This window comes from Callithrix jacchus, chromosome 3 (genome assembly GCF_049354715.1).
Source record: "Callithrix jacchus isolate 240 chromosome 3, calJac240_pri, whole genome shotgun sequence".
NCBI classification, from domain to species: domain Eukaryota; kingdom Metazoa; phylum Chordata; class Mammalia; order Primates; family Cebidae; genus Callithrix; species Callithrix jacchus.
This window is the reverse complement of record NC_133504.1, coordinates 173,254,751-173,280,720: the sequence shown is the minus strand read 5'-3', so window position 1 is coordinate 173,280,720 and position 25,970 is coordinate 173,254,751. Positions and strand designations below refer to the sequence as shown.

At 38.4% G+C, this 25,970-nt stretch overlaps 1 protein-coding gene across 5 annotated transcripts in view; it reads left to right on the top strand.

Annotated features, from left to right (window-relative positions):
• SLIT2 (slit guidance ligand 2) overlaps nucleotides 1-25,970 on the top strand; it is a 388,661-nt gene that overhangs the window by 328,055 nt on the left and 34,636 nt on the right. For 3 of the 5 annotated variants that reach the window (XM_078367432.1, XM_078367431.1, XM_078367433.1), the window contains 4 exons: nucleotides 6,152-6,276; nucleotides 6,414-6,508; nucleotides 7,761-7,900; nucleotides 12,021-12,047. In XM_078367432.1, the coding sequence (XP_078223558.1) occupies nucleotides 6,152-6,276; nucleotides 6,414-6,508; nucleotides 7,761-7,900; nucleotides 12,021-12,047 (387 nt within the window). The remainder of the gene's footprint in view (nucleotides 1-6,151; nucleotides 6,277-6,413; nucleotides 6,509-7,760; nucleotides 7,901-12,020; nucleotides 12,048-25,970) is intronic. The other 2 variants (XM_035293962.3, XM_035293960.3) reach the window with 1 other exon arrangement.

The following is a 25,970-nucleotide window of genomic DNA, read 5'->3' as shown; positions in this document are numbered from 1 at the left end:
CTTGCTAGGTTGGGGAAGTTTTCCTGGATGATGTCCTGAAGAGTATTTTCCAGCTTGGATTCATTCTCTTCGTCCCCTTCTGGTACACCTATCAAACGTAGATTAGGTCTTTTCACATAGTCCCACATTTCTTGGAGACTTTGTTCATTCCTTTTTGCGCTTTTTTCTCTAATCTTGGTTTCTCGTTTTATTTCATTGAGTCGGTCTTCGACTTCAGATATTCTTTCTTCTGCTTGGTCAATTCCGCTATTGAAACTTGTGCATGCTTCGCGAAGTTCTTGTATTGTGTTTTTCAGCTCCTTTAATTCATTCATATTCCTCTCTAAGTTATCCATTCTTGTTATCATTTCCTCATATTTTTTTTAAGTTCCTTAGTTTCTTTGCATTGATTTAATACATGTTCTTTTAACTCACAAAAGTTTCTCATTATCCACCTTCTGAAGTCTAATTCCTTCATTTCGTCACAGTCATTCTCCGTCCAGCTTTGCTCCCTTGCTGGTGAGGAGTTTTGGTCCTTTCTAGGAGGCGAGGTGTTCTGGTTTCGGGTGTTTTCCTCCTTTTTTCGCTGGTTTCTTACCATCTTTGTGAGTTTATCTGCTTGTCGTCTGCGTAGTTGCTGACTTTTCGATTGGGTCTCTGAGTGGACACCCACATTGTTGATGATGAAGTATTTCTGTTACTTGGTGTTTCTTCTACCAGCCTAGCCCCTTCGCTGTATGACTGCTGAGGTCCACTCCAGGCCCTGCTTGTCTGGTGTGCACCTCTAGCAGCTGTGGCACAGTGAGGGATGCTACCCATTTCTTTTTCTGCTATCTTTGCCCTGGATGATGCCTGCCAAATGTCAGTCTTTTGGATATAGAGGGGTCAGGGAGCTGCTTGAGGAGACAGTCTGTGTACTTTTTTGGAGCTCAATTGCTGAGCTGTGAGCTCTGTTGTTCATTCAGGGCTGTTAGGCTGCTATGTTTGATTCTGCTGCAACAGAGCTCATTAAAAAAAAACCCTTTTTTTCTCAAATGCTCTGTGTTGGGGGGTTCGGGCTTTATTTTTCGATGTCTGATTAGGTGTCCTGCCCAGCTAGAAGGTAGACTAGCCACTGTTTGGCTGCCAAGACTCCGCCCTGCTGTTGTGTGATTCGCCCTGTTCCTGCAGGCTCTGCTGTGGTCTCCGCCACGCCCTGGGGTGGAGTCTCTTCATTGTAGCGTGTTGCCTCAGCAACGGCAGGCTGCGTCAGCAGTGGGCGTGTATCTCAGTAGGGACGGGTTGCCTCGGCAACGGCTGGCTGCGTCAGCAGTGGGCGTGTATCTCGGTTGGGGCGGGTTGCCTCGGTAGTGGTGGACGCCCCTCCCCCACAGAGCGTCTCGGACCGTCTGCTTGGGATAGTTTGAAATCGCGGTTTTGTTCGTCCCACTGGGTATCCCAAACGATCTGTCCCTGCAATCCCCTGGGCTGGCCTACTGTCCAAGTCTCATTCAGTCTCAAGTCCAGCCCTCTCAAGACTCAGGTTGCCGGTTCAACAGGGCACCCGGACAAGCGCGCCCTGTGGGGATTGCTGGGTAGGGCTGGCCGCCGCCGCCCTGGCTGCCGGCTTCGCCAGGCAGACCTACTGCCTGGCGTCCCGTGTCTTTTTTATACTTGGGAGTTTCCCCGTTCTGTGGGCAACAAAGATCAGTCTGAAATGCAGCTCAGACTCACCGTTTGCGGATTCAACGAGAGCTCCAATCCTGGGTTGTTCTCACAGCGCCATCATGAGTCCTCCTCCGCTTTGAATTATTAAGCTAACCACCCATATAGCTCCCTCCACCCATACAGCTAACACTATAGTGCTCTTAATCAAGACAAAATCTTAAATCAATCCAGTTTGCCTATACTGTTCTCCTTCATTTCAGTGACATTAGTAAAGATCTTTATCCCTGAAGCTACATTTCCTTTCCCCTCCATGGCACACATCTCATGAAGGCTAATTTGTTAACAATATGTTAATGTTTCTTGGAACTAGTTAGCTTTTGAAAGGAGAAAAGCTTAAAGATCACAGTTCTTTACTGAGCAGCAATGAAAGAACAAAAAGAACCTCTTCTGTTTCTTAAAGGTGTACTATTATTTCTGCTGCTTGTGCTAATTTGCAAATCACAATTTCATTCTGTGACAGCATAAAGCCATTAACTCTCAGTGTTATACCCAGTGCCCACTTCTGTGTCCCATGGGTTTTGTAATAGTCCCTATAGTTTCTCCAGATTTGAGCAGCTCCTAGCATATATAGAAGGTTCTTAGGGAGTCTGCAATGAATAGATAAATGGCAAGATCTAATTTGCCTTTGTCTATGTTGAAATTGGGACAAACAAGAAAATGACTGCTTTTCTCCTTTGAAGTAAAACACTTTTTGTTCCCCCTACGTACTCCAACTCTCTGGACATCTAAGACAGAGTGTTACCACTTGCTGTGACTTTGTGCTTATCTCACTGGGTTCCCTGCTTGACATTCATTGACATCTCACTTAATGCTTAATACACCCTATTGGAAAGGCTGCCATAATTTTAATGCCACACACTTAAGTAGAGAATCTGGGTTTAACTTGGGTTGATGGATTTCAGATTCTGTGCCCAAGATTGCTACATATTATGGACACCATCTTTTCACCTAGGTCTAATCAAGTGTGCAAAATTCTGCCAAGTGTTGGTTTGCTTGTGGAGAGGTGTGCTTAACTCTTCCCTCATTTTAGGATGACTTTATTTGGCATCTCTCTTTAGCTCTGATGTCATCTCCTTTTTGTATAAACAGATTAAAGTTGTCATTTTCCTTGCATAAGAAGATTGCAGGAGAGGAGCCCTGAGAAAGTGTAGTGGTTACAAAATGAATCACAAGTTGGTTGCAAATAGAAGACATAAGATGAACTTAGAAGGGCAAAATATGGACAGGAAGATGAGTGGGAGGAGAGCCAAATGCAAGGAATACCATTTCAAGAGATTAGACTACAGAAATAAGCAGATTTAGATAAACCAGGTAGATATAAAAATCACATTCTAAAAGGGATTTTTAGTTAAGGGGAATTATAAGCTACATAGAAAAGGAAAACAATTTATATCATTTATAGACCTTTAGAGATATCAGAGGATGTTGCAATGTGGAATTTATTTGACTTACAAACATCTTTTTTATTACCCTTCACTCAAACTCAAGTGCTAAAAATAAGAAGTGATCATGGAAGGTTTAAAAGGATATGAGAAGGGAGAAGCAAATGGAATGATAGCTAGTTTTACCATTGGTAAAGTTGGTAACCATGAATTTTACCAACCTGAAGAAGTTGAAACTCAATGTTTTGCTATATTCCCAAATCATATGCAATGGCAGTTCAGCAGATGTAAAAAGTTGTTGAAAGAGTCCTGGGTATATGAGAATGCTTGTTCTCTTGATTTTTTTTTTAAGCTAAACTGAACATATATGAGGAAGCAGCAATCTCCCATAACAAATTCCAGATATGAAAATAATTCAGCATAATTATCTCTATGGAAAACCAAATTTGGTCTTGAATAAAACGCAAAGAAATTAGATAGTGATTATTAATCAGATATGGTCTAGTGGACATTCATTAAATAAATCCCCACTATGTGGTAAAATGAACATGGACTGCTTCAGCCAGGCAGTGATCCTGCCAGTATACTCTATTAAATTCTTCAAGATGTATTCCATTTTCTTCCCTAAGACAATCTCTTAATTTCTCATCTAATTACTCAAACATAATTTTCTGAACATGTCACATTCCACAGGATGAACTTACAAACTACCAACCCTCAACTCCTTTTATTTAAACCATAGCCTTACAAGGTTGAAAGCATAGTAACAGGCCAAAAGACATTTTTTCTCAAGGCCTTGGGATGTGGCCAGATGAATGCTTACAGTCCTTGCATTTGCTGACTTGCTGTTTTGCTGGCATACATTCTTAACCACTTCATCCTACGCCTTTGTTCTGAGTTAGGTTCTTCTTTCCTGTAACCTAGTTAAGGGATCCACTAGCAATTAGCTATTTTCTTTCCTCTAGCTGACTCGTATACAACTTTAGCAAACGCAAAACCATTTATTGTTAGGTATTATGCTAATTTAACTGACTTAACTGTCACCATTCATTTCTGCAGTGTGCTGAACAGCTAAGTTTTCTGCCCTTAATTGATAAATAAATTAGGGAGGGCAGGGAGAAATTAAATTTCTATGGAGCTCACTTTACTTCAGAATTAATGCCAGCAGTTTCCCAGTTGTAATTTGATATAGAGACTCCTTTAGTTATTCTTGTTACCAAGACAATATGTAGGGGACATTAGCACTGGAGTGGTCTCTCCTAGCAACTAAGGCATCACTAGAAGAAGTAAGCACTCGTTCCCTTAGTACAGTCATCCTCGGAGCAGTCAACTATTTCCAAATGGTTAAAAAAAAAACCAAACCCAGAAATTATCTGTAGAAACATTTCAAGAATTTTTTAATCAATAGAAAAACTAAACAATACAGAGCACTATCATTTTCATGGATTTTATTTCAATACCATTACTTGAATATGTACTAGTATTTCTCAGGGTAAAGGATATGAAGAGATACACCGAATCTCTGTGGCCTCTCTATTTACTCATGTTCTTTTATATACATGAGTTTCTGTTGGTAGACCAACAACTCAAACATGGCTCTACTCTGTAGAATAATTTGATGCAGGTATTTTTTGTGAGTAGAAGTTACATAGCTTTTTGGTGAAGGTACCTTAGAAGGTTAGAGCAGTGATGGTGGGGCTGCCGAGCTGCTATGTAATTATCCAGATAACTTTTCTAGAAATTACATGTGATGAAATGTGCAGTTAGAATTATTGCCACTTGTTTGTTCCAAAGAGGTTAAAGAACTACAGAGAGATTGGTGAAATATAATTAATGTTTACAATAAAAAATATTTGTGTTTTATATATAAAGGTGTCAGTGTCCTTGTCAGACACAGTTGCCAAAAGTGTAGTGAGCTCTCACACACAATGCAGAAAGTAACATAGGTGGAACATAATTTTATCAAGGACAGTACGATTTCCACATTGTTAGTCAAATAAAAATGTCTAAACAAAGGAAAATGGCTGTGGCTAAATATGCATTTATTCCAGACATTGTACAGCTGATTAAGTTTTTTAAAGCTATGTCCCAAACACGAGATTGCAAGTAGAAATCATTTCAAAGATGTTTTCTTCTCAGAGAGTAAGATACCAAATCATTACCCATCACATATTGTGCAAATGAACCAAAAAGCTGATTGAAAAAAAACAAGGGAGATTATAATGTAGCTTATGGTTTTGGCTTATTTCTATATGCATTAAGTGGCCCAGTTTTGTATCTCCTATTGAAAGTTGTACTACTGAGCCAGTGTTACCTGGGCAGGTATATTGTATTGTGTTTTTAATGGCAATGATAAGTTTCTACTTATTTATAAAATTTGCTCACCCCACCCCACAACAACACACACAGTCCTCTCTGGGACTGCGATATGCATTTCCATGAAGCGGGAGAAGGTTGACGTACATACAGACGGTGGCCATGAAACACATCCACATCAACTAGTCAGCCCATGAGGGGACTCACTTGGTGATACTGGCACCATTAACCTCAGATACTAACTCAGAGCCACACTGACCTCAGAGTCTCACAGTACATCCAGTTGAGAAGGCCTCCTGTTGCATTTTATTTTTATTTGTTGAGTCGGAGTTTCATTCATTGCCAGGCTGGAGTGCGATGGTGTGATCTCGGCTCACTGCAACATCTGCCACCCAGGTTTAAGTGATGCTCCTGACTCCGCCTCCCAAGTAGCTGGGACTTTAGGCCCCCACCACCATGCCTAGCTAATTTTTTGTATTTGTAGTAGAGATGGGGTTTCACTATGTTGGCCAGGTTGGTCTTAAACTTCTGACCTCTGGTGATCTGCCCACCTCGGCCTCCCAAAATGCTGGGATTATAGGCTTGAGCCACCATACCCGGCCAGCATTATAGGATGATGCTGATTTCTGGCTTGTCGTGGATGAGAGACACGTATAGATATGTGACCAATAATAATTTTATATAAAATGTACCATTATGTTAAGGCATACAAATAATAAATAAACTAGAAGAGCATCAGTTGCTCATATTTTTCAATTAATTTTCAGGTCCTGTGGATGTCAACATTCTAGCTAAATGTAACCCCTGCCTATCAAATCCATGTAAAAATGATGGCACATGTAATAGTGATCCAGTTGACTTTTACCGATGCACCTGTCCATATGGTTTCAAGGTAAGTAGAAGCAATTTAAGAGTCCCAGTTTGAGAATATAACTTCTCTTGGTGCGCCTTTAGTATTCTATGGTGATTTCTCTATGTGCGAAGAACTACTTTATTTACATTCAACTTTACTTGCCCCTTCTTCTTCAGGGGCAGGACTGTGATGTCCCAATTCACGCCTGCATCAGTAACCCATGTAAACATGGAGGAACTTGCCACTTAAAAGAAGGAGAAGATGGATTCTGGTAGGTCATTAGTCTATGATAGTCTGTATCTGAAGTACTGGAGCAAGGATAACTAAGCCAACATGATTTTCCTTTTCAAATCAAAGAGCAGTCTTTTTCAAAGAATGCCAGAGAAAGGGCAGTATGTATTTGTCCCTCTCAGAGATATTGCAATATTAAAAAAAAAAATGAAAACTCTACAGTATTCTCAGCACAGGATGCTACAAAACCAAAAATAATTTAAAAACATACACATACACACATTATGATTAATCAGGTCAGATTAGGGCAAGACAAAGTATTAATATTGGCTCCATTATACTAATTAATATCCAACTAGTCCCCTACTGCTAGTCATATATTCATCTGTTGTTCTGCTTCCTGCTGTAACAGTGTGTAATGATAAGATATGAGTTCCACTGAAACAGAAAATTAATGATTTATTTCTAAGACACAATATAAGTAGACATGTTGTGAACGATTTTAATCTGGAGTTATTTAATCATATGGTACAATTACTTCAGATGTACTTCATGAATTATGAACTGGAGCTCTTTATTAAATGATATTACTAATGTCACATGAGAATGCTAATATACTACTAAAACTAGTTAGAATTTCACTTTTTAGAAGAAATAGACTTCACTTCTGCATTCTGTTATGAAGTTGTTTCTTATTCATCTAGACTTTACTTAAAAATTATTCAATACATACTCAAGATTGTGTTATGCTGAGGGAAAATTGTATTATTAAGACAAAGAGAACATTCACATTTTGTAAATGCAAGGAAGACAAAATTTTATTTTCAGATTCATTTTTGTTTCAAGATATCAAGGACATTATACATATGTTAGTAGATGTTGTAATTTTAAAAATTAAAACCAGTTCCTCTTCATTTATGAGCAAAGAAGCCTGATTTATTTCATTAGAGCGTGACTCAAGATTAAGATATCTAGGGCAGTGGAATAAATCTGCCTGTGTTTTAGACCTCAAATATAGTGGGTTTATTGATTTTGAGACCATGGAGCCATTTGCCTTCTTGCAACCAGCTAAATTTTATTTTTTGAATGGTTTCTGCTTTGGTGGGTATTATCTTAAATTGACGTTTACAACATGTCATTTAAAAGCATTTAAAAAATCAATTTCTGGTAGTTAAAAGCTCTATGGCTGTATGGTTGATGAGTGTAATTATGCTTTTTTCAATATTTACACCACATGATTTTAAAATGCAGCATAAAAGACATTTTTGGCCTTTTCCTCCTCTGGCATTCAGGTGTATTTGTGCTGATGGATTTGAAGGAGAAAATTGTGAAGTCAACATTGATGATTGTGAAGATAATGACTGTGAAAATAATTCTACATGTGTCGATGGCATTAATAACTACACATGCCTCTGCCCACCTGAGTATACAGGTACAAAGAATGGGAAATATTTTGCCTTTAATAAGTATATGTCTTTTTGAAAGCATCATTGAAACTACGTTATATATGTTTAGTAAATCGTATTGTTATTTGACAGATGGTAAGCATTTTGAAAATCAGATGTAATGTAAATAACATAAGGACTTAAAGATAGTTTTAGCTAACCAAATAAAAGACCCAGCAATCTCTGTTCAAACATATGCATCTATTATAAAGCCATGCTATCCAGTAATAAAAGAAGCTAAAGCTATTGTGCTAAAGCTTTTAGTCCCACAATTCAATGGCATTTTTGTACAAACCATTTTCCCTGTGCAAACCAACCCCCAGTACCCATGTGAAAAGAGGACTTTTATTTAATAGCCACAACATTATTAAGCATTTGAGATAGTTCATATTCATTCTTATGTCTTCACCTGTGAGTGTTTGCCTCTAGTAACCCAGGTCCCTCAAAATAAAAGTCAGGAAGATATTGAGCACTTTGGATAGGGTTACGAGACTGTCACATTTTTCTAACAATTCGTTTCTTTGGATGGCACATCTCATTAGACTATTAATTGCTAAATTTCCTCCCTATTCAAACCAATTTGCTGTAAAGTCAACATCAAGATTATGACTTGCCTATTCGATTTTTTAATTTTTTTTTGTGACTCTGATTTAGAAACTTCATAAATATACTCTTTTTCCTTTAATGAATCACTTAACATTAACAAAGGAAAAACAAGAATTTTGCACATTTTATTAGTAAGAAAAAGATGAAGAAGTAATTTTGGTCATTCTACTCAAAGTTACCATTTTCATTCTTGGTGCATTTCATTAATTATATCTATTTTCATGTAATTTAATACATAGCAAGAAAATCAAAGGATGAAATGACAATGCTGGTGACTGGAGTTAACATCTCCCAACATGAAAGATGAACATACATCTGTATAATTAAATTTTCCCAGGGACTTGTTGGAAAATTGTTAAAATTGAAGGTTTTATGGAGTACCCTAACTACTAGGTACTTTTCTTGATGGGAAAATGCTAGGTAGAATAATGAGGCTCTGTTTTGGCAACCCAGATCTGTTTGAGTGCCTCTGAAGCTGCCTTTTCTAGGATCTTATTTTTATTTTTATTTTTTGGCACCAGTAAAACAGATGTCATATAAAGCAGTAATAACATACTAAGTTTCCATTAGAAATTTGAACATGCTGTATTACCAAGTGTTCTAGTACATATATAGAGCCCTTAGACTGCTTAGTGGGCAGAATTTTAGCATTCTTTGATATTTTACATAAACAAAGGATAACAAGTACCTTCAACATGCACCTTTCTAGAGTGTCTGGAAAGAATGTATTATGTAGCTTTGACTTTCACACTAATGTTACCAATATTATCATGCCTCAGAAAGTTGACAGTAGCCTGTGACCACAAATCCTGGAACCTTTGAGCTACCCTGAGAATTTAACTTCACTGGATGGACTAATTTAGGCTTGTCCAAGAAGCCCAATATTTGCACTAATATCTGCGACCTGGTACTTTCTTAGGAATAGAATAACTCTCTTTTTCCATCATTTTTCTGATCTTTATAGAAAGGGCTTAAGAACCCAGTTAATTTTGGAGGCCTCCTTAAACCAACACACTCTCACTCCACCAGACAAATCGGACCCAAGCATTTCAAGCGAACTTTGCCTAACCAAAACCTTCCTAAGCACAGAACCAGGAATAATGTTTCCTGATGAAAACCTAAACTTGGGAGCATGGCTGCAACCAGGTTCTATGTGTCTTCTTGACAATAAAATTTCTAGAATGTGGTGGAGGACTTTTTGAGTTGGTTTGGAGGGGTCCTCCTGCTTTGGCTTTAGATTTGCTATTCCTTATCCTTATCCATTTATTTTGAGTCTTTGTCTTACCTGTTCACCCTTCATTTCCCCAGCTCCCTCCCTACACCTACCTGCTCCTCTTGAACACATATTTTCTCCAATTCTGAGTGTCATTTCAGAGAAGTTTCCTTGGAGAAGTGTTATTATGAAGCCTCACTTCCCCAAATATATCAGATCTCTTTCTTTGAAACATATCATAAATGCCTAAAGCTTAGCCAAACCATTCTTTAGCCAAAATGTGATACTATAAAACCTGTCGTGTGGGAATTCGCCATGACTATCTGTTAAGAGCCATTTGGGTCTCCACAAGAACTGGGACTGCTTTAGTCTTTTTACTTATAATTACTGCTAATGTCAGTTTGACTTAATCTGGGCAAAGGATCAACAAAAATACTAAAGAGAAAGTGCATGATATACAGAACATGAAGATACTACCATTTTATCTTAGGAATGGGTACTGGGGACCATGAAGAATTTGACAGTTTGGTATGAGAGAAGTTATCTAAATGGGGCAAATTTATAACTCATCTATTAATTGTAGTATTTTTGTGCACACGTGAAATGAGCTCATTTACAAAATTTCAGACAACCATCTGCAGAATTTGAAATCATTGACACATAAGTGACCTTTAATTATGGAGAAGTATGAGTTAGGCTCTAGAGTTTTCTGATAATGTGATTATATGGTTTTAAATTTAAGTTTGGGATCTGATTAATGAGCATGAGATCTGGGAGCAGAAGCCCTGTTATGTTCAGGGAATATAATAATGTGGTCAGTGTTTAAAAATCATCCTAGTAACAAGTTGATTTTTTTCTTTGAAAATGTTTTACACTATATCCCAAAGGCATACAATGAGAAGTGAACCCGGCTTAATAGGAACAAACAATGCTTTACAGAAAAAAATGTGTAAATTATTATTGTGACAGTTTTTGTATTTGACACCTATGTCAAGAATCAGAACGGACATAATGTCAATGAAACAAATTCAGAGATCTGAGAGAGATCTGACAGAGAAGTTATGATGTGATGAGCAGGTTACAAAACATGACTAGAAACATTCAAAATAAAATGAGCCACCATCGGGGAATTTATTAAGCTTTATTTAAGCCCCATGTGACCAAAATCTCACAGAAGTAGTTACTGATTTGTTAGAGGAGAAAATTCTCTGCTCTTTTCTGCTCCAGGGATTAACAGAGTAAACTGTAGGGACAAATACTCTTTTCCTGTTATCTAAATCTTGCTGTGACTTCACCACCCTAATCACCAAAACCATTCTCCATACACTCCACTTCATCATCTGTCCTTCCAGTTGCAAAATGCATGACTGCTGATTACTAGTATATTTTAGACAAGAGTAAATTAAAATCCCTGTACTGTTAAGAAAGTAAGACTTCAGAATTGTTAAATAAATAATTTTAAAATTAAATCTAAAGTTTTAATTTTAGCTTGAGAGGTTTTGTTGGTTTTGATTTTGTTTTTCTTAGGTTGTTTTTTAAAAATCATGATCATTTTCTTTCTAGAGACAAGACATTTCTTGGAGCTAAATTTCCAAGGAACTCCTGAAATGACATAAACCTAAGACCTATAAAAATAAAACTATAAATATGGCACCCCTGTTTTTTTTAAATGGACAGCTTTTTTTAGTCTCTAGTGTTATCTTAGATGTTTAATTGAAATATCTGCTTTTGTATATTTTCCAACAATCAGAACCCTGGATCAGCTATATCAAGACTGTGTGTCTTAATTAACTCTTATTCTTACAGGACCGCATACAAGTATGGCACAGATGATCACATTTTAAGCCCTCCTTTCACTTAATGGGATTACTTAAATTCCGTAAAATGAAGGTCTCCAGGCAAAATGTAAAGCCTTAGAACACATTTTGTGGGCAATATTCAGACCACTTTAAATTTTCCATTTTGTACCCATTTTCTCTTTGTTTTCCGAATCTCTGATGCGAATACACAAGCCGTTCAGTGTCCATCTTAGACAGTAAAGCTGCTGGTTGTTCCATCCCCTGGTTTAGATGCAGACCTCTAGCTCCCTGTGATGGCATTTACCTTTTGCCTCATTTTCTCCATGTTTGTGCGTGTGGCCCGGCCGTAGGTAAGAAATCCAAGATTGCTTCAGTTCGCTCGCCCACCCCTGCTTCTCTGTTGTTAATGCTGCGCATTGGCTTCCTGTGCTCTGCTGTTGTATCGCAATGTAAAAAGTCTTTTGTCTCTTCTGTCTTTGTCGCTGCCAGCTGCTAATCTGAATGAGGTGGAAAAAGGTTAGTTGCCTTTTAAGTCTATTATCATTTTCATTTTAGTCTCCCTCTTTCTTGTAAAGTTACATAGATTTCACTATGTGTACACGGTAAAAAGGTACGTTGACAAAATATAAAAATCTGAAAACACTATGTCAAATTAGTCATTCAGATCTTTATGCATCGCTGTGCCAAACACTATAAAATGGGCCTCTGAAATGCAATTTATCTATTGTTAGAAGATAATTAATAGAAACTTTTTGAGTGGGAAGAAGGGGTGGCTAGAAAAAGGGACTAATATCTTTTTTTTTTATTTTATGCTTGTCTGTATGCTTTTCCTTTTGAAATATATCACAAACGTATTATTTTTATGATGAAAAACATAGGTTATTTAGTATTGTAGATAAGGATGTAGATAGAAAAATTTTTAAGTTAGAAAGACTGTTCTCTGGCTCTGGACAAGAAAGGAAAAAAAAAGACTGTTCCCATAACCTTAAGCAAATATCTTTAGTAACATGAAACATGAAAAATATTAGAAGATGTATACATTCATTGAAACACTTTATGAAATAAATATTTAAAGCCCAAGAAGTTGGCTTATAAACTCATATTATAGGATGCTGTGACTGCTAGGCAGTATGTTTCAGCATTTAAAAAGTCATATTTAATCATTGACATCGGTACGATTCACCCAGCTCCCCAAATACATCAGGGCTCAAGAAAGTGAGTCATAGAATTATTACAGTGATAGCCATGTCTGGGAAATTATCATGAAATGTTATCTTAAAGACTCAGAATTTTAACTAATAATGTTGAATTTTTAATTATTCAGCTTACCAAAAGTCTTCAAGTACCAAGTGCAGGCACAGCCTCCTACAAGGAGCACCATGTTTGCTTTTCTTGATAGTTCCAGTTGTATCTGAAGCATTTGCAGTCGGAGTATGGGGATAATAGAGAAGTTATTATAGACTGGGCACGGTGACTCATGCCTGTAATCCCAGCACTTTGAGAGGCCGAGGCAGGTGGATCCTTTGAGCCCAGCCTGGGCAACATGGTGAAACCCCATCTCTACTAAAAATATATAACTGAGCCGGGCATTGTGGCATGCGCTTATAATCTCAGCTACTTGGGAGGCTGAGGCAGGAGAATCGCTTGAACGCAGGAGGTAGAGGTTGCAGTGAGCTGAGATTGTGCCACTGCACTACAGATGGAAGACAGAGTGAGACTTCCTCTCAAAAAAAAAAAAAAAAAAAAAAAAAATTTATTATATAGCTGGTCTCTCTGTCTTCTCTTGCTATGGCCTTCTTTTTCTTCTGTTGCATTGTTTGGATGATTTATGTGTTTGCTGACTTACTTTTACAGTGTGCAGAGTTTAAGCTGAGAAACATGAAAAAAATGGCTCCATATTATAGAATATAACATTATAACATATGCTATTCTCTGTGGATTAATGCATCTAATACCTTCCTAGGTCAAACACCATCTTTTCTCTTTACAAGTACCAAGCAGTTGATGGTCTGAGTCAGGGATATCTAAGGTCTGAGTCTATCTCAGAAACCTAGTAGCAATTATTCCATCACAGGAATAGGTCCTTAAATTGTTGTGTATACTCTCAGAAACAATCTTGGCAGTCCAAGTGTTTTAAATCACCATGTGGTTTCCTGTGTTGACTAAATTTCATGCTTATGTTTATGAAAGCTCTTTTATTTCCAAGAATTTGCTGCTGACTGAATTTGCTTTTAAAAGCAGTCAAATAATTCTCTATATTTTTAATTCAAACTTAATTGGAAATAGAATTTTCGTTTTCTCTAACAACTGGGGAAATTTTTTTAAATAAAAAGACTGTATGTCATTAGTTGATGCATTGTTAATTTAAAAGAACTCTGTAGTTTATGTGAACAACGCAAACGTGGGCAGAAACTTTTATGAAACAGTTATAAAGCACTTAATCAAGGATACGCACCTTGTAAGTAGAGGCCCAGATGCAATCGATTGTCTCATTGGCCCCAAAGCCTGCGCTCTGAGGTGGGGGCCTCGGCTGGAGCCTGTCCCTTCTGCCTTGCAGTCTTCTTCCAGGCATGGCTTCTTTTCTATCTCACAATAGCTCATTTCTGATTCATTGTTTATGCCAAACAAGCTTTCCTTCTGCTCTCCTGCTGTCTCTTCAGCTCGCCACGCACAATTGTCCTTATGTAAGGAAAGCTGTATCCACAAAATTCAAGTGCAGCCAAGCCATCTATTTTATCTTGACATCAAAAAAGCACCGAATGAATGTCTGTACAACTAATGAATTAATTCCCTCCTGAGAACTAGGGTACCTTTCATCCCATAAGGCAGGTGGTTAGTTTGTGTAGGTAAGGGGGAAAGTTCAGGTATCTCATCCTGGCACGAATATTTATAAATTCTGGGATGACTCCCAGTCTTTATTTTTCTTCTGTGAAACAGGAATGATATCTGTCATATCATTCCCATAGACATTTGAGAATAACATGTAATCATGTATAGGAAGACACTTTGAATTGGTAAATGTCTATGCCCCAGAAATATCGAAGGCTGCCCTGCAAGACAGGTTTGAATTTTGCATCATTTAATTCCGACCATCATCACTACAGTGACATGGTTCAGATTTGTGTGATGCCATTCCTCATGGCGGAAGAATTCTTATAATTCTTTATTCTGATTTTTATAAAGAAAATTACTTAAGGTAAATTATGTATAGAATGGAAATTTCTCTCCCCATATTGTTCAGTATTGTCTGTCTTTGTTATTGTTATTTAATTTTACTTTGTATGCTCACTTCATATAGAAAGATTTTATTTACGGATAGGTCTTTGGTCCTCCTTGCCCCCATGTACTACTTTGAAACATAAGAAAATACAGAATGCTGACGAGATCTTGGGTTTAGCTGAGTTGGGTTTGTAGGTTTTGTGTATATTGTTAGATTTTCATGATCTCTTAATAACAGTGACTTCTGTTAAATTTGCTTTGAGATGTGTAAGGTCTTTATATCAAGGTCATTATAGTTGCAGATATACTTGTGCGCCTCAAATAAGGGAAATAAAGTTTCCGTCTGTTTTTACTAGAGAGAGTACTTTGGCAGCCCAATAATATTATGTCATTTGTATTCATCCTCCAGCCTTTCAAAGCTTTCTTAAAGGCAGAAGAATCTCAAAAAACATTTTAAAGATCTTGTTTGCTCTTTAGTGAATAGGCAGTACCCATTGAGCCCAGAACAATAATTTAGTTTAACCAAGTCTTTTTCAAATTTGAATTTATTTATTTATTTTGAAAACGGAGTTAAATATTTTCTGAAGTTTCAGTAGCTGCTGGAATTGGCTATATTATTTAGCCTCAGTGTTCCAATAAGGAAGTACTGAAAAACACTTCATTTTGTGTTTATTTGGAGAGGTTAAGGTTTTTTTTATTAAATAATATGCCAGATGTTTATTGAGAAAATATCTTATGCAGGACACCATACTAAGTATTGAAAGTGATACCAGAATCCATAAAACATTGCCCTTGTCTACTGGGCAAACTCTTTGGCTTTGATTCTTTACTGCAAGGTCAGATCAGGTAAAATCTTTCTCAGTATATAACCATCACTTCTTATATCCCAAGAGCGTCAATAATATAATATAGCTACTTTACTAAAGAAAAACATTCCTTCTGAGTAGGGACACAGACCAAGCTCTCTAACAGACTCCAGAAACTCATTTCATATCACTTCAAAAACAAAAATAGATACCGAAAACTGATTTTCCTTCTTTGAAACATCTTCATATCTATGTTTATAGCATATTTTCTTGAACCTTCCTATTTTGAATTATGATAAACTTGATCTCACGGGGCTTCTCTATGGCAGTATTCTGATGATGTACATGTCCCATTTTGCACATATTTTACACAAAGAGAACATCTGTTAATGGCTAATGTATCTTCAAGAATTCTGGAGCCCTCTGGTGAGTTCCCTATGTTTCTGCACCAAAAACTGGATTTAATTAAGTTTAGGAAAGTGCAGGAAGTCTAAATACTTTACTTATTATATATTGAAGGTCAATTTATTATTTCCAGTTGATAGGACACACTTCAGAATAGTCTCAACACAAAAAAGAAAGCATCAGATTATTAAAACAGGAATCTTCAGGAAGAGTTGGCTCTTTGAAAAAACAATCAACAGAAATGCCCTATGCACAGGAATTCTTTACTTACTGATGGAAATAAAGCCAATTATTGCTGTCTCCACTGTTGAGGATACTGAATATTCAGATTAGAGACTGGGCATCGGCCTGTGTTATTGTGTTGTGGTGCCTGGACCTCGAGTATGTAACAAATAGGGATGGCTTGGTTTAGCAAAAGAGGAGAAAATGTATATACTTTTGTTTCAGGTCCAACTTAAGCTGCCCTGAGATGACTCCCATAATCTCATCAGCTATATCCACCTTGTGCTATAGATCATCAATCTCTCTGCCACACTGCATGCTCTGTAGGAGGAAAGAGATGTTTCTGTTTATATAAATAAAGAGCAAATGGAAAAACTTTTTAAAATCAGAATTGGATTGAATTTACAAAATTTGGAAATGAGAAACATTTGGGTCCATTCATCATAACCTTCCTCAGACATGCCACTTAAGTGCTGACAAGTGCAATTTCTTAATAACGGAGCTCATCCTCTCCATCCTCCATTGGAATGGTAATTGTGAGGCATAAAAATATAGTAGGGATATCTGAAAGTCAACAGTCTACCCATCTTGTCCAGTCTACAAGGGCATACCTCAGGCTAGTATCTCAGAACACAAATCTGCTACCAGTTTTTTAATTCTTTCTTTGCTTTTTTACATTGTTCTTTATGTGATCTGGATCTCCATTAACATTTAAAAAGCATTTGCCTGCAAGAAGCAATCAAATAAATGCTATCTTTCCAATTTTTTTAAATCTAGCGCCTACCTTGTGCCAGACAATTTACTAGTGAATGCAGTGGAAATGGAGAGATACACAAATATAGTAAAAGTATCCCATGCCCTCAAATAGCATACTTTTAAGAATTAAATCATATTTATGTTATCCATTAGGTTGCTTATTTTGATATCTTCCTTTGCTGAGCTAAGTCAAAGAGAATAAAATTAGTACATTTATTCAAATCTTTCTTGAGTCGAAATGATTAAGTTTAGTACTAGAATTCTGGTCCAGTTATCCAGATTGCTGTCCTAAATTTCTTCTTCATTATTATCAATATGAATAATTATTTCTTACAAAAAAAAAAAAAAACAGTGTGTGGCTGGGCGCGGTGGCTCACGCCTGTAATCCCAGCACTTTGGGAGGCTGCGGGTGGATCACGAGGTCAAGAGATCAAGACCATCCTGGTCAACATGGTGAAACCCTGTCTCTATTAAAAATACAAAAAATTAGCTGGGCACAGTGGTGCATGCCTGTAATCCCAGCTACTCAGGAGGCTGAGGCAGGAGAATTGCCTGAACCCAGGAGGTGGAGGTTGTGGTGAGCCGAGATCAGGCCATTGCACTCCAGCCTGGGTAACAAGAGCAAAACTCCATCTCAAAAAAATAAAAAAACAACAACCAGTTTGTTACAAGTTATGGTGGGAATAAAAATGGGCTGGAATGTAAGCTCTAGTACCCTCATCTCCTCTTTCATACATCTTTGATATCCAGAATGGACTTAGATTTTTATCTATTTCAAAGAGAGAATAATCTAATCTAGTTACATTAGCAGAAGGTAGCAACAGTAGCAAGGGTTATGTGTGCCAGCAACACCATGTACTGTTTGTTATCTAAAATTATTTTGTTGTAGACATGCCCAACTTGAATTTAAAAAGCTAACTTTGGGGAAAATTAAATAGAGGAACTAATATCCAGTTAGAGTAAAACAAATTAATATTTTTAAACAGTGATCTGAGTTGGAAAATTTCAGAAATCTTAATCTGGGGACAACTGACTCACCGTTTTGATAAGCAGGCTTTGAGGACTAAATAAGCCTAGATGAAACATCCCATTGCCCAGATTTCTTCATAGATAGAAAGCAATTAATAGTCCAGCCAAGGCCAGGCACAGTGGCTCATGCCTGAGATCTCAGCACTTTGGGAGGCTGAGGCAGGTGGTGGATCATGTGGTCAGGAGTTAGAGACCAGCCTGGCCAACATGGTGAAACCTTGTCTCTACTAAAAATACAAAGAAAATTAGCCTGGCGTGGTGGCATGCACCTGTAATCCCAGCTACTCTGGAGGCTGAGGCAGGAGAATTGCTCAAACCCAGGAGACAGAGGTTACAGTGAGCCACGATTGCACCATTGCACTTCAGCCTGGGCGACGGAGCAAGACTCTGTCTTGGGTTAAAAAAGCAAACAATAACAACAACAAAACAGTCCAGCCACCAATGAACAATTCTTCAAAATGTCCTCTCTGTAATTAACACAGCTTATTTAGCAAAGAGAACAAATAAGCCATGTTAGAAAAATAGTAGAAAATTAGATGTTGACCTTATTTCTCTACATTTTCCATATAGTAACTTCTCCAGGGTGACGCTTTGTCATACTCGTCCTTCCATCATGTGCTAGATCTAGCACAAAAAGTTTCTCCCAAACATTGTATAATGAAATTAAACTTGAAATCAGCTTTTGTTGGTTAAATAAAAAACCTCACTCTGACAGAGTACACATAAGCTAATGATATTATAAGTAAATTTATTTTTAAACTATTCTTATTCATTTCAGGAAACATTTAATGTTAACTCCCATGGAACATATACTATGTTCACTATTCATTCATTTGTCAAAAAATTACTAATGTTAAGAATTTTCAACAATGCTTAATGAGTTTAAGTAGTAGCTTTTAAAGAAAAAGTATGTTTAAGAAATTTGACAGTATGTGCAGGAAATGGAAACCAAGTGGCATATCCTCCACTTGTGATGAGCTTGGATGTTATGACATTATATATATATATATAATATATATATATTTTTTTTTTTTGAGACGAGTTTTGCTCTTTTGACTAGAGTGGAGTGGCATGATCTCAGTTCACTGCAACCTCTGCACACTCCCCAAGACCTGCGTTCAAGTTATTCTCCTGCCTCAACCTCCCAAGTAGATGGGAGTATGGGTGCCCGCCACCACACCCAGCATATATATAGTTTCTGGCCCAGGTTGGAGTGCAGTGGCATGATCTCAGCTCATTGCAACCCCCACCTCCCAGGTTCTAGTGATTCTTGTGCCTGGTGTGCACCACCACATCCAGCTATTTTTTTTATTTTTAGTAGAGACAGTGGTTTGCCATGTTGAGCTCAGCTTCGACCTCCCAGAGTGCTCGGATTACAGGCATGAGCCACTGCACCCAGTCAACATAATATAAAGTAGTAAAATGTTTTCAAGATGATGATGATTATTATTTGAGATGGAGTCTCACTCTGCTACCAGGCTGAAGTGCAGTGGTGCAATCTTGACTCACTGCAACCTTCACCTCCTGGGTTCAAGTAATTTTCCTGCCTCAGCCTCCTGAGTAGCTGGGACTATAGGCATGTGCCACCACACCCCAGCTAATTTTTGTATTTTTAGTAGAGATGGGGTTTCACCATGTTGGCCAGGATGGTCTCAATTTCCTGACTTCATGATCCACCCACCTCAGCCTCCCAAAGTGCTGGGATTATAGATGTGAGCCACCTTGCCCGGAGTCAAAATTATTTTTATACTTAATGATAGCAGATTTATATATGGGTGTGTATATATACATACATAATGATAGTATATATATGGATGTGTGTGTGTGTATATATATGTATGTATATATATATATATATATATATATATATATATATATATATGTATGACACACACACACACAAACACCATAAGTATTTAATAATTGCAACTGTCATTCAAAGTTCAAGATCATTTCCAAACTTGCCATAAAGCTGATGACACAGGCATTGGACTCACTTTTCTTCTGCAAGACACAGTAGTCTATGTTTCTCTTGCCTTTGCCACCTCTAAGACCTTGAAGAGAATTGTTGTTATTAAGTAGATAGCCTGTCTTGCAAGCCCTAACTGCCAATACCAGCTCCCTTGAACAGAGGAGTAAGTGATGATTGGACCCAGTCAATCACAACTCACAGTGCTTTGCAGAGAGGCTTCTGGGCACAGCACAAATGTAGAATTCATCCACACTACTGTGCTCCACTTACCTCTTGACTCTCTGGAAGCACAGGGAGCCTTGTCATGGGCCATTCCTTCTCCTTTTGTGCACTGCTTATTACAGACTGACTATTGGAGAAGCTTAGAGTCCTCTAAGAAAATGAGACAAAGGAGAGGACAGCCACATGAAATAAAATGAGAGGAAAGAGACATAAAAATGGAAAAAAAGGAAAAGGAAGAAATAGTAGCATAAGTTGAACATTTTATTCCCCACTGTAAACCTCCAGTGATTTGAAATTTACTACCTGTATTGTTTTGCTAAGGCTTCCATAACAAATTACTGCAAACTGTAAGACAAACCACAGGGTTTATTATCTTACCATTCTGGAGGCTACAGGTCTGAAATCAAGGTGTCCATGGTGTGGATTCCTGTCGAGGATTCCTGTCTAGTGGACTTCCCCCTCTATGCCTGCTTTACATATCATCTTCCCTCTATGCCCGTCTTTCTTGATATCCAGTTTTCCCTTTTTGATAACACCAGCCATGTTGGATTAGGGCCGATCCTAATGACTTATTTTAACTTGATTTCCTCAGTAAAAACTCTATTTCAATATAAGGTCGCATTCTGAGGAAATAAATAACTCAAATATACCGGTTTTTTGTTTGCTTTTTTGAGGGGCACAATCGAATCCTCAATACCATATCACTATATTTTAATCTCTGTGTTTGCACTAGAAAGCCTGGTCTTCCTCCATGGCCTTTATGTCACCAAAAAGTAATTCCCAGTTTACATGCCCAAATCATAGACATCCTAGACAGCTCCCTCTCTCTTTCCCCGTGTGCTTATCTGTCCATCACAAAGTCCCATCTATTTTGCTTCCTAACCACTGCTTTGGGCCATGTATACCTCCACCCCACCCCTACCCTGCACAAGAGGTCACCTCTCAAGTGCACTTATATCCCGACTTATGCAATTTGCCATCCTCCATTGAAGACAGGGTGTTCTTTTCTTTTTTCTCGGTTTTTTTTTTTTTTTTTTTTTTGAGACGGAGTTATGCTCTTTGTTGCCCCGTCTGGAGTAATGCAGTGGCACAATCTTGGCGCACTGTAACTTCCGCCTCCTGGGTTCAAGCAATTCTCCTGTCTCAGCCTCCCGAGCAGCTGGAATTACAGGTGCCAGTCACCACACCTGGCTAATTTTTGTATTTTCAGTAGAGATGGGGTTTCACCATGTTGGCCAGGCTGGTCTCAAACTCCTAACCTCAGGTGATCTGTCCGCCTTGGCCTCCCAAAGTGCTGGGATTACAGGTGTGAGCCACCATGCCTAGCGTGCTCTTTTCAAAGTGCAGATGCCATCTGACCATGCCCCAACTCAAGACATTTCAGTGGCAGCCTATTATTGATAGAATTAAGACCTTCGACCCTGTGGCCCCGCCAACCTCTGTGGCTCCTCTGGCCCCATGTTTTCCCAGGCTCACTCCCCATCTCTCAGGGCTCCTGTTCTTCATGCTGCCTCCTGCAGAAGCCTCTGTCAGAGCTCTTCATTCTCCACTTAACCCTTGCTTCAACTCTCAACTCTTTAGAAGAAATTCTGTCCTTCTTCAGAAGAAACAGTCCCCTTTCTAGAGCCCCAGCAAATGTTCCTGCTTAGCATTCAACACAGAGGCAATTTTATACATAGAGCAGTCCCTGCATTATCTGCGGGTGATACGTTCCAAGACCCCCAGGAGATGCCTGAAACCACACGGAGTACTAAAGCCAGTTGCTGTCAATCAGAACATGTTTCTGTTCATGTCTTTCAACCCGCAAACTAAATGCCTTCTCCATCCCAACTAAGCCCTTAGCACGCACACTGGCTGTAACTTTTGCAGTTTGAGGTATGACAGCAAAACTAGTCTGAATTTCTTTTTTCCTTCTTCATAATTTTGCAGAGTTAGGGGATTCATTTTTACTGTAGATCTTAGCAACCTCAGCGTACAAGTTTTTCTTTCCTTATTAAGTTAAGAACTTTCACCTTTTCACTTAAAGGAAGCACTTGAAACTTTCTCTTTGACATGTTCAAATTACCGACATCACTACTCTTGCACTTTGGGGCCATTATTAAGTAAAACAAAGTTTCCTTGAACAGGAGGGCTGCAATACCACAATAATAGATTTGATAACTGAGATGGCTTGTAAGTGACTGATGGGCAGGAGGCTTCTCCAGCTGGATACTCTGGATGGAGATGATTTACGTGCCAGGTGGGATGGAGTGGAATGGCACAAGATTTCACCAAGCTACTCAGAATGGTATGCAATTCAAGACTTTCAAATTGTTTCTGGAATTTTCCATTTAATATTTTTCGGCCGCTGTTAAGAGTGGGTAACTGAAACCACAGAAAACAAAACTGCCGATGAAGGGAGACGACTGTACTTGGGAAATGTTTGCATTAATGTCTTTCTCCTCCTCTCACACATAAACTCCATGAAAATAGGAATAGTTTGTTGTTGTTGTTGTTGTTTACCATTATATTTCTAGCATTGATGCAGGTTCCCATATGTAATTGGAACTCAAAATATATGGTGATGTTAAAAATCTGATTTTCCATTTTAATTATTTGAAAAAGCCACAGGCAGATCACTCCGTAAGTATCAGGGAAGAACTTTGTAGAAGAGTTCTAAAACTATTTCTGTAGGTGTGATAACAAATTTAAAGAAAAACATGACTTAAGATTCTAGGAAGGAAATACAAATGAAGGTAATAGGAAGGGCCCCTTTGTGCTTAAAAACAGCTCGGGCTGGGCACAGTGTCTCTCGCCTGTAATCCCAGCACTTTAGGAGGCCAAGGTGGGTGGATCACGAGGTCAAGAGATCGAGACATCCTGGCCAATGTGGTGAAACTCCGTCTCTACTAAACATACGAAAATTAGCTGGGCGTGGTGGCACGCACCTGTAGTCCCAGCTACTCAGGAGGCTGAGGCAGGAGAATCACTTGAACCCAGGAGGTGAAGGTTGCAGTGAGCCAAGATTGCACCACTGCACTCCAGCCTGGCAACAGAGCAAGACTCCATCTAAAAAAACAAAACAAAAAGGAAAGTTAGGTTCATAGATCTAAAATGAAACACAGGGTCAAGCCAAACTCAGGTACTAGTTCTCATAAAAACTACCAATGTGCATTGAGGTTTCTGCCTCATTGTAATGATACTCACAATACTGGTACCACAGGGGGCTCTGAACACATGCTGACACTTTATTTTTACCGCTGAATGCAATAATGTTGTTTTTTACAGCAAAGAGTGATATTCCCTCTGGTAGCTTGCTATCTGCATTAAACATATCTTCAGAAGCATTTTCCTTTTTATCAAAGAAAAGGGATATTTTAGAGCCACAGTCGACTTTACACATCTTTAATTCCAGAGCCTCAGTTTATAGATGAAGAACTGAGGCCAAGAACAATAAAATAGTTCTATAATCAGACAACTCTTGTATATTGAATACAATTGCAGAAGGCCATCTCAGACAGTAACACAACTCACCAAAGGTCATTTTCCGCAATAACAGTTCCTCCCTGGGGTATCTTTATGCTGATTCAGTCGTCACTTCAGAATATTATCAACTCTGATGCTCCCGCTTTTACTATTCCACCTAGAAGGTGACCACAACATTTATCATCCAAATCAGGGTACTTATGTGAGTGCCCAGGGACACTATTGACTATTACCTTGGGACAACTGGTGTAAACCCGGACAGTTGTGCAAGCCAGGATGAATGGGCACATTAACACTCCATGACATTTTTCAGAAGAAACACCTTCACAGATTTTTAATAAGTAGCATTTTTATCTCCTTTTCAAGAGTGCATTCGAAAAATAATTCCCTTTTAGAAGAGCGGGTATCACTTTTGGCATGCTCTTTCACAAGTCGTAATAGTGCTACTATAGGTCATTTCTAGTCCCGCTATGTGCCATACATACTCGACGGACAAAATCAGGAGGAGGTGATCTAAGAAATAGACAAAACTCTGTATCTGGTGACTCACGCCTGTAATCCCAGCACTTTGGTGAGCCAAGGCAGGAGGATCACTTGAGCCCAGGAGTTTGAGACAAGCCTGGCCAACATGGTGAAACCCTGTCTCTACTAAAAGTACAAAAAATAGCTGGGCATGACGGCGGGTACCTGTAATTTCAGCTACTAGGGAGTCTGAAACAGGAAAATTGCTTGAGCCTGGGAGGCAGAAGTTATAGTGAGCCAAAATCATGCCACTGTACTCCAGCCTGAGTGACAGAGCAAGACTTCATCTCGAGAACACATGGACACAGAAAGGGGAGTACTAAATACTGGGGTCTATTGGGGGGAAAAAGGGAGGGCCAGTGGGAGGGGGAGGTGGGGAGGGATAGCCTGGGGAGAAATGCCAAATGTGGGTGAAGGGGAGAAGAAAAGCAAAGCACACTGCCATGTGTGTACCTACGCAACTGTCTTGCATGCTCTGCTCATGTACCCCAAAACCTATAATCCAATAAAAAAATAAAAAAAAAAATATGCAACGAATTACCTACTAAATAAATAAGGAATGATATTAAAAAAAAAAAAAGAAAAAAGAAAAAAATAAACCTATGTAACAAAAAGATTCCTCAGTTTACAGCATGTGGCACTTTTTCTCCAGAAGTTCTGGCATCCCCAGATATTGGTTACTAGCAATATTTATTACCAGTTATAGTAAGTCATTTACTAACCACTCTTATCCTGAAGAGGTAACCGTAGACTCCTCAGTGGCCACTCTTTCTCTCTGAATCATACACAACCAACATATATACATACACTCAGAATGCTTTAACTTCTCATCAACAAGAGATGAAAACTAGAATCAAGATGAAAACTAATCGACTCATTTGATCAAAAGTGAAATCACAAATGCCAGGCTTGTGTTCTACACTATTGGGAAATTTTAAGGGTACATGGCCAAAAATAAATAAATAGGGTTTCCTTTGGAGAAATGGGTTGAAGCCAGGTCATGGAGTCAAAGCTTGTCTAGGCTCCCATCTCTTGAGAGGCTCATGGGCGCCAACATTTACCCTGTATTCGACCACATTGCCCTAAACCACTCCAATGGATTGACTTATCTTTCTTGATGTCAGTTTAAACCTATTAAGGCCTGCTTATAAGGTAATCAGTTACAACACTAACTCTGTATAGTGGAATAAAAATATTTTCAGTTTTCCTTTTCGTCACCTCAAACTTTATCATCTCCAGAACGGAGGCAGCCTTTGATAGTATTATCTCAGGCCCTGAGCCATCACAAAAGCAAACTCAATTCCCATATTTTTCATTATTTTCCCACTAACTCAGTACTATCTCTGACTACCCTTACAGCAAAAATAAAAACCAAGTAAAAATGGCATCATGTCCTCATAATACTGTGAGGTTTGGGGGAACTTTTCAGTATTAGGAACTAAAAACACATTAGCTCACTAATGTTAGTCATTTTATCTCTATTCTTCCCGGAAAGCCAATGCAGCTTTTAGCTGTCCAGTTTCCTCTTGCTGGTTGAGAAGTAGATATGCAGTCCAGTATTTGTCTAACGAGCTTGCTGAGTTTCCCATCTTATTTTGAGTTCCTGAACCTCACCACTGTTGCCCTGTTTTGAAAGCTGCCCTACCCTCAAGTATAGCAGAATCCAGTATAATTAAGGAAAATTAAAGAAACAGTCCAGTGAAAACATTTATGTTAATATTTAGTCAGTGAAAATTTACAGTAAAGCTTAAAGAGAATAGCATAAGCTATGTTATTACCAATCATGAGTGAGTAATTAAATACAAAATTAAACAAATTAAA